The 10,140-nt window shown below is 42.8% G+C and overlaps 1 protein-coding gene across 1 annotated transcript; it reads left to right on the forward strand.

Annotated features, from left to right (window-relative positions):
• Nucleotides 1-2,855: 2,855 nt before the first annotated feature.
• Nucleotides 2,856-9,737, forward strand: LOC137535482 (zinc finger protein ZFP2-like). The gene is made up of 2 exons (XM_068257320.1): nucleotides 2,856-3,131; nucleotides 7,957-9,737. The coding sequence occupies exons 1-2, from the start codon at nucleotides 2,858-2,860 to the stop codon at nucleotides 9,237-9,239; spliced, it is 1,557 nt and encodes a 518-aa protein (XP_068113421.1). The 5' UTR covers nucleotides 2,856-2,857; the 3' UTR covers nucleotides 9,240-9,737.
• Nucleotides 9,738-10,140: the final 403 nt, after the last annotated feature.

Below are 10,140 nucleotides of genomic sequence, written 5' to 3' on the forward strand. Positions count from 1 at the left end.
AATTGGGTCCCCTTACTATCAAAGATATTGCCCCCGAGGGTAGGATCCTACCATGGCCCGAGTTAAAATCCAAGCTCTATCTTCAACTATCAGATTTTTTCCGATACCTACAACTTAGGCACTTTATCCAGGGCTGCGCAATGGAGGGCCTCGAGACTTCTCCACCACCCATTGCTAAAGAATTCCATTCGTATAAACATACACCTGGCTTGATATCCCTATTTTACCATGAACTCTGGTACCGGCGTTTGGAGGAAATCTCCCCTGCCATGATAAGATGGCAGGAGAGACTCCAAAAGGTATGGTCCCTGGAGGAATGGGAAGCTATATTCCTGGACCTCGCAAAATCCTCTAGGAACAGCCTAACCAGAGAAAGGGGATATAAAATACTATATGATTGGTACAGAACCCCCTCAATACTCTTTAAAAGAGGTATCTCTCCTACAGACCTATGCTTCAGAAGTTGTAATATGCAGGCAGATCAAGCCCATTGTTGGTGGTCCTGCCCTGTTGTAAAAGAGTTCTGGATGGCATGCTTTAGTCTAGCCTCCTCAGTTTTGGGAACGGATGTGGAGGTTGACCCATGGGTGGCCCTTTTTGGTAGAGCTGATCCTCTTCTCACTAAATTTAATAATAAGCTACTGGTACACTTCTGTAATGCAGCTAAAGCTATCATAGCCAAAGAGTGGAAATCTACCACTATACCCAAAGTAGCCTTAAAGCACAAAATTAACGAATATTTCTGGATGGAAAAGATTACAGCTACTTTGTATGATGAGGAGGATCGGTTTGACAAGATCTGGTCACCCTGGGCCGAAAGATTCCCCCAAACGTGATCCTACTGGGCACATTTTGGAGACGAAGTAGGCTCTCTTTTTCTTATGACTTAGCAAACTGAAAGCTACAGTCCTGTGTAGACACCTCGGAAATCAGAATGTAAAAAATATAAAATTTCAAGTCCTCACCTGTACCTCTCTTATATGCTTTAATGAGACTGATACCATTGACTCTGTAAACTGTTACATTTTACATTTTGTATGTACACCTGTTCTTTAATAAAATTTCAATGTTGAAAAAAAAAAAGAAATTCCAACTATAAAACACTTTCCTAGAAGAAAATGGCTTCTGAGAGCAAGAAAGAGATAAAAAAGGGGGAAATTCTTATCAGTGAGGGTCACACTGTAGTCACTTCCTGTCTGTTTGAGTCAGGAGCTGCTGACAGGAGAGGTGAGCGGTGCTGGGAATTATGGGACATTATCCAGTAACAGTAAGGGGTGTGTCTGGGTGGTGACTGTATCATTGTGTGTGTCAGGTTCCTATGAGATGTCAGGATGTCACCGTCTATTTCTCCATGCAGGAGTGGCAGTATATAGAAGGACACAAGGACCTCTACAAGGACACCATGATGGAGAATCAGCTGCCCCTCACATCACCGGGTAAGAGGAGATTCTTATTTTTTTGTAATGGAGAAAGCAGTGCTTGGGGTCCTCCTAGATCCCCTCATTTGATAAACACAAACAGACAATGACCTCAATTCACTAAGGGCTGTTTAGAAAAAAAAAAGGTTGGGTAAATCACACATTCTGTATTGTAGACTTTGTTTTCCAAGTGCACCAGATTGTCACACATGCGGTAATGGGTAATTTACTGAGAAATGTTACTTCAGTTCAGTAAGACCTGCTCGGTAATGCAGAAGTCTCACAGCTGTGGAGGAGGTCTCTGCAGCAAGCTTAGGTTCTCTCCTACAAGTGTCTGCATTACCCATTCCTGTGTGACAGCTTACTAGAGAGTAAAGGTCTTCCTGCATCCCTTTAGATGTGTATGCATGCCACTAAAGGGCCTCTACTGTGTACCAGTATATAGATCTGCATGTCTAAAGGGATACAGGGAAACCTCTTTAAATGTCTTCTGCAGTTGTATTTTTTTTTCTTTCTCATAATCCACCCATAAGTGCATCTGATCAAATGAGGTGAGTAGCAGGACCAGGTGGCTCTTCCTATTGGCTTTCAGCCTAGTCTGTCAATTTTACCACATGCTGATTTCTAGTTATTTACAGGTCCAGCCAGATCTTAAAAATACCCAACATTTTATTTGTTTTGCCCAATACTCTAATCTTAGTGAATTGACTTTTTTTGAGGTATTCACCGCACAAGCTGGTAATTTACCTCACTAGTCTGTAATATTTACTTTTCAATGTGGTAACACTTAGTTAATTGAGCCCATAGTATTCAGTCATTGTGTGTGTTTCCTACAGATGGATCCAGTAACAGGAACCCACCAGAGAGATGTACAGGTCCTCTTTATTCCTGGGGTTGTCTACAGGAAGATCCCCTCACCCCCCACTATTATCAGGTAGGTGGAACTGAGTGTAATTAGAGACCCCAAACTATGTGACATTGTTTCCTGTTGTCTATGCTGTTATCTGTGGTCACATTATAAAGTGCTTCTTATTTTGTGTGATTAGGGTGGAGAACTGATACATGTAAGTGCTGTGGTTAAAGAGGAAGGAGAAGAGACATATGTGAGGAGTGATCAGCAGTCTATGGAGGGGGGTGACATGATGAGGACAAGTAAAGAGGAAGAAGAAGAGGCGTATGTGAGGAGTGATCAGCATTCTATGGAGGAGGGTGACATGATGAGGACAAGTAAAGAGGAAGAAGAAGAGGCGTATGTGAGGAGTGATCAGCATTCTATGGAGGAGGGTGACATTATGAGGACAAGTAAAGAGGAAGAAGAAGAGACATATGTGAGGAGTGATCAGCAGTCTATGGAGGAGGGTGACCTGATGAGGACAAGTAAAGAGGAAGAAGAAGAGACATATGTGAGGAGTGATCAGCAGTCTATGGAGGAGGGTGACATGATGAGGACAAGTAAAGAGGAAGAAGAAGAGACGTATGTGAGGAGTGATCAGCAGTCTATGGAGGAGGGAGACATGATGAGGATAAGTAAAGAGGAAGAAGAAGAGACATATGTGAGGCGTGATCAGCAGTCTATGGAGGAGGATGACATGATGGGGACAAATAAAGAGGAAGAAGAAGAGACGTATGTGAGGAGTGATCAGCAGTCTATGGAGGAGGGTGACGTGATGAGGACATCTAAGGAGGAAGACATTATTGCTGAGATGGGAATTGGTGAGTGATAAACATTAGTAATTCAATAGCCTTATTACACTGACTAATAGATATGTCCCTGCTGGGCACAGTATAGATCATCTTCCTCTCAGTATGTGTGGTAATATTACCACAATTTCATGAATCTGCCCCTTTGATACAATGTAAAGCAGTCAGTGTACAGCTTGTATAATGGTGTAAATTTGCTGTCCCACCAACATAACTCAACACACAGCCATTAATGTCTAATCCGCTGGCAACAAAAGTGAGGACACCCCTAAGTGACAAATGTCAAAATTCTACCCAATTAGACATTTCAGGGCCCAATCCAATTCACTTTTTTCCTAAGTTTTCTCCTTGGTGATATTTTCATATCTTATCAATAAATGGCCTTTTAAGCCACCTGCAGGCAACAAAAAAAATTATAAATGTGACAGTTTGGATGTTTGTTACTCGATCACACAAAACTGGCTGATCGGATTTGAATGAAATTTGTCCCACACAAAGTACATCACCTGGAATAACATATAGGATACTTTTTATCCCCATAACCAAAAAGTGGGCGGAGACGAATACAAATTTCACTGGGAAAATGTAAACTGCGGCCATTCTTACACTGTTAATGGCAGGCTTCCCAAACTTTGCACAGTTGGTCACTGGCTGACAGGGATTTATATTCAGAAAAGTGGGTGGAGCCTACAAAAGCCAGTCAAAATTCAGCTGTTGATTTTCAAGGGGAATATTTAATTGCTGCCATTCTTGCACTTTTAATGGCACAAGCCTCAAGCCTGGTCCAGTTGGTCATTGGGTGACTGGGCTTCAAATTCAGAAATGGGGTGGAGCCACAAACAGCCAATCAGATTTGTTTCATTTCAATGCAAATTATTGATGCCAAAGACCACAAAGCTCACAAACTTGGTCATTGAGTAATTGTGTGTTAGGGTTAGAAAAAGTGGGCGCAGTCAACACCAGCCAAATACATACCCGGGCAACACCGGGCAATCAGCTAGTTAAAAATCATTTTTCAGTACTTTTTAATTTGCAGAGTGTTGAGAAGTTATTTTAAGCAGAAGATGAAAAATTATGTCCTAGGAGAGAACTTAGCAGAGGAAGGGAATTGGTTCCGGCCCTTTCCCTCCCTGAGGTCATGTGACTGATTAGTGTTACAAGGTCTCAGGTGTGAATGGGGAGCAGGTGTGGTACATTTGGTGTTATCGCTCTCACACTCCCTCATACTGGTCACTGGAAGCTCAGCATGGCTCCTCATGGCAGAGAACTCTCTGAGGAGCTGAAAAAAAGAATTGTTGCTCCACATAAAGATGGCCTAGGCTATAAGAAGGTTGCCAACACTCTTACACTGAGCTGCAGCATGATAGGTAAGACCATACAGAGGTTTCATAGGACAGGTTCCACTCCGAATACGCCTTGCCATGGGCGACCAAAGAAGCTGAGTAAACATGCTCAGCATAACACAGAGAGGGAGGGAGAGAGAGACACCAAAGATAGATAGATAGATAGATAGATAGATAGATACACACACACACACACACACACACACACAAATTCAGACACACACAGACCTAGCCACACAGCCACAGCCTCAGCCTCTTACCCTACCTCCCTTGCTGTCCTACCCTGGCTTGCTGAAATCGTCCTGGCAGCAGAGGGTGGAGCTACATCCTCCTTGTGTGTGCTCCTCCCTTTCCTACCTACTGCATGTGAGAATAACCACAAAGGTGAAAACTTCAGGACTGGAGTGATAAGACCGCACTCTCACTGTGAAAGCTTATCACTACATGTTAATAAGACAAGCTTCTTTAGTGAATTAACTCGATACAGATTGATGTGTGGTGATGTTTCCACTTGCCTTATTATCACCAGAATGATCTTAATGAGTTGTGGCTATAGTAATGTTAGCTATTAGGGGAAGCCGGGGATGGGAAGGTTTATCAGTTATTTATAAAGTAACCTTTATTTTAATGTAAAAGAAGCAGGGAGATTGACCATTAGAGGATTGGCAACAGCAACATTCAAGGAGAACGGCCGCTATAGTGAAGGATCGCAGGAGCAATACATCACTACTGCGTGGCAAATCAAGGCAGTGGCCGTTGCTAAGTAACACATGCTATTCTGCCACTAGCGCGTATAGCGTGCACAGAGGAAATATTCAATGCGCTTGTATCAGTAGTTTAGTCTCACTGTTTGGCAGCTCTATAGTTAGTGAATCAACCCCATTGTGTTTTATAGCATGTAAATAGTAACTGTTTGTACTACATTAGGAGCATACATACAAGTGGTTTATCCTTATTGCCGGTATTACGTTGTCTCCCTTTGTTTGTCCTCTGTTTTCTCTTCTGGATCCTTTCTGATCAACCTTTTCTTTTTATCCCCATTAACCATTTCAGCCACGCGGACGTCAGCTTCACATCCACAGCGGCAGCTGCTAGAGACACAGGGAGGCGCTAGTCACGTCCCTGCAGGTTGGGTGGTCTGCAGGCGATCTTGCTGCTGCTGCTAGCAGAGGGGATTGGCTGCAGGGGACGTGCCAATCCGAGCATGTGCACCGAGAATAAACACTGTTTTTTGTTCTTTTGTTTATTCTTTACATACAGCTGCTGCGCTATATCCCGCCCATTTCCGCCGTCGGTCGTTAAATTTATGAATGGAAACAATATTTTCATTCATAATCTCCCCGCCGCCACTGTGATCAGAGACTTCCAATGGAAGCCTACGTCACTTCCCCTAGTTACAATGTAATGATACATTGTATCCTATTAGCGTTCAAAGTATGCTAATATGATTTTTCCTCAGCGGAGACATCTTGTGGCCAAATAGTAAATTACACCTACTGACTTTAGGGGAAAAAAAGAATAATATCTATGGCAAGAGAGCATATAATTATTAAATATTGGGCTACAAATTAGTGATGGATGTAAAACAGAAAAAAATGCACCTTTTTTATTTCCAAATAAAATATTGTCACCATACATTGTACTAGGGATACAATTTTAACATTGCAATAGCCGGGTCAAATGGCCAAATAAAATGTGTGGAATTATTTTAAAACTATAATGGCTGAAAACTGAAAAATAATGCATTTTTTTGTTTTTTGTTTTTTATTATTCCCATCATAATACATTTAGAATAAAATAATTCTTAGCATAATGTACCACCCAAAGAATGCCTAATTGGTGGCAGAAAAAACAAGGTATAGATCAATTTGTTGTGATAAGCAGTGATAAAGTTATTGGGGAATGAATAGGAGGAGCGCTGACAGGTGAAAATTCCTCTCGTCCATAAGGTGAAAAATACCCGTGGGCTGAAATGGTTAATCTAATATGTTACTTGTACTATGCTGTTTCATAACATCATTTCATCAGGCTGTTTCCTGTTTATTTGTATTACTGACTTTTTTCAATGAACTATTATTGTTAAAACAAATAGTAACTGTTGAATTGAAGTGAGAGAGGAGAGAATCAGGAATAGATACGGCACCTATTCTGCTGAACTTCTGAGACACAATCTCCTCCCCAGTTCTCCTTGAATGTCGCTGTTGCCCATCCTCTAATGGCCAATCTCCCTGCTTCTTTTACATTAAAATAAAGGTTACTTTTTTAATAACTGTTAAACCTTCCTAACCCCGCCTTCCCCTAATCAGGCAGTCCTTCTTGTATATGAGGACGAGGTCAGCCAGATTCTCTGCTCTGCATGGCCTGACCTATATTCATCATGGAATATTATGTTAGTGGCTTGTATAATTAGCTGCTGCAGCAGGACTTGTAATTCCATTAGGAATAGCAGCCGTGTTGTTTGGCCTCGCTCTCCCTGACCTCCCCACACTGTAATCTTGGATTGCAGGTTACTATTACAGTAAAACACTTTCTCCAACTAGAGCAGATATAGCCCCGCCCCCTTGTCATAGCCTCTGAAGAAGCGCTTGTGTGTGAAACTGCCGTCAGGCTCCCAGCAACCAGCACCCACCATTATCCACCCCCGCACCGGTACGTGTTTAGTCTCTTCTTATGGACTGTGAAGTAGGCCTGAACGATTTTAGAAAAAAATTGAATTGAGCGATTTCTGTTCGAAATCACGATTTCGATTCGATTCACGATTTTCTTCAAATCAAGCTTTGATCCCTGTGTCTCTGTCCCGTCTCTCTTTGTGCACCCTCTGTCTCTCTCTGTGTCCTCATTTTGTATTTTTGTGTCCCCTTTGTGTCCCTCTGTGTGTCTCTATGTACCCGCTTTGGGTCTCTCTCTGTGGCTCCTCTGTCCCCCAAGCTGCGGCAGTTCTGAACATACCTTCCAGCAAGAGTCCAGCGATGCCGTCTATCCACTTCTTCTCCTGCAGGATCGAATGCACGGCATACTTCCTGTATGTTATGTGACGCACAGGAACTAGGAAGTATGCTGTGCACATGAGCCGGCAGCCGCCGATGGATGCCAGACAGTGTTGGGATTTTGCAGAAAGTATGTCCAACACTGCAGATGCTGCGCGCCGCACTCGTCTGGACTTGGGGGGGGGGGGGGGGGCGGTGGCGGGTTCGGGGAGTATGAAGCCGCTTCTTCAAACTTCCCCTATGCAGAAATGACATCATTGCGATACTCGCCACTTTGACGATTCCGAAATTGTGATCTTGGTGATCGCGATTTCGGTTTAAATTCGATTTATCTTTCAGGCCTACTGTGAAGTGATGATGTAACACACAGCCTACTTGTCTGCACATTGCCAAATAAAGGAAACTGTACTGCAGTGCCGACCATCCTCTTTCCTTTCATCTCTAATGATAATTGCTCCTCCCCTCAGAATTCTCTAACAGGAAGTGATGATGTTTCTCTATTTGCAGGGCGGAGTCCCGGTATCAGGAACCTCTCAGAGACTCGTCTCTCTGTATCCACAGACTGTACAACGGATGATGATGTCACTGGACAAGAGTTTCCTGCAGATATCCTGGTTACCCCAAATATTCCTCCAGACTTCCCTCACCTGTCTAACCCTGAGGGGCCTCATACCCAGCACAGCTCTCCCCCTGCTGGAGGGTCTCATTCCTGTTCCACATGTGGGAAATGTTATACATGGAAATCACATCTTGTCAGACATGAGAGATCTCACACTGGTGAGAAGCCCTATACATGTGCTGAGTGTGGGAAATGTTTTACTGAGAAATCAACTCTTGTCAGGCATGAGAGATCTCATGCTGGTGAGATGCCCTATTCATGTGCTGAGTGTGGGAAATGTTTTGTTAGCAAATTATACCTTGTCACACATGAGAAACTGCACACTGGTGAAAAGCCCTATTCATGTGCTGAGTGTGGTAAATGTTTTGCTCGTAAATTCTATCTTGTCACACATGAGAGATTTCATAGTGGTGAGAAGCCTTATTCATGTGCTGAGTGTGAGAAATGTTTTGGGAGTAAATCACATCTTGTTACACATGAGAGATCTCACACTGGTGAGAAGCCCTATTCATGTGCTGAGTGTGGGAAATGTTTTGCACATAAATCAGATCTTGTCAAGCATGAGAGATCTCACACTGGTGAGAAGCCCTATTCATGTACTGAGTGTGGGAAATGTTTTTCACAGAAATCAGATCTTGTCAGGCATGAGAAATCTCACATTGGTGAGAAGCCCTATTCATGTGCTGAGTGTGGGAAATGTTTTGTACGGAAATCAGAACTTGTCCAACATGAGAGATCTCACACTGGTGAGAAGCCCTATTCATGTACTGAGTGTGGGAAATGTTTTGCTCAGAAATCATATCTTGTCAGTCATGAGAGATCTCACACTGGTGAGAAGCCCTATTCATGTGCTGAGTGTGGGAAATGTTTTGTTCACAAATCATATCTTGTCCTACATGGGAGATCTCACACTGGTGAGAAGCCCTATTCATGTACTGAGTGTGGGAAATGTTTTTCACAGAAATCAGATCTTGTCAGGCATGAGAGATCTCACACTGGTGAAAACCCCTATTCATGTGCTGAGTGTGGGAAATGTTTTGTGAGTAAAGCGCATCTTGTCAGACATGAGAGATCTCATACTGGTGAGAAGCCCTATTCATGTTCTGAGTGTGGGAAATGGTTTTCACAGAAATCAGATCTTGTCAGGCATGAGAGATCTCACACTGGTTAAAACCCCTATTCATGTGCTGAGTGTGGGAAATGTTTTTGGCATAAGTCACTGCTTATCAGACACTTGTGTTGAGTATGGAAAATGCATTGGCTACAAATATTCTGATGCATTGTTTTTCTTTTTTTTACCATACTTACATAGAATGCTGAGCATTTTTTCATGCCATTCAGTGCATTGGTTTATAACTGAAGTGACATGATGAGAGAAATATGGGTACATATAGTACTGGGCCTAGTTAGAACTTGCTTTGTGTTCACTTTTTCATTTCCAATGTAAGGGTTAATAAACCAGGTGCTTTAGCTATACAAATGAGGCAGGATCTGCAGTCATATGCAGCCATGGCTCTCCTGCAGAGTAAATAAAAGCCAAAACAATTTTATCTGACTGAACAAACACTCCTGATAACACAAGAGTGCTGAAATTATCATTGTTTGTTTTTGCTGGGAGCCGAATAAACCAGATTTTAACATCAAACATCAAAGTTCCTAGAAAAAATAATCACACTTCACATAGTGTAAGACCATTTTCACAGTTGCACTCCTAAATACAAAGGCTCCACCATGAGGGATTTCTAGAGTACACCCTTCCACATGTGCATACAAACAGCCCCCCCAACAGAGACGGGGCTCACCAGACAGACACCACCTCACAGACCAGGTGGATCTAGCGTGTTTGCAAATGTAAAAGCTGCCTCAGCATGAACCCTCCACTCGCCCACTCTTCAGATAAAGCAGGCTTTGTAATCCAAGTACATGTATAAAGTATAAATAAAGGGCCATCGCTAATGCTGCACATACACCAGCTCCTCACGCTAATATAAAATTGCACTTACACCTCCAAGTCACAGCGCACATATCAGGCAAAGATCAGCCTCCCATCCGGGCACTCGGGGGGTCAGGTA

The sequence above is a fragment of the Hyperolius riggenbachi genome, chromosome 10 (genome assembly GCF_040937935.1).
Source record: "Hyperolius riggenbachi isolate aHypRig1 chromosome 10, aHypRig1.pri, whole genome shotgun sequence".
Classification (NCBI taxonomy): domain Eukaryota; kingdom Metazoa; phylum Chordata; class Amphibia; order Anura; family Hyperoliidae; genus Hyperolius; species Hyperolius riggenbachi.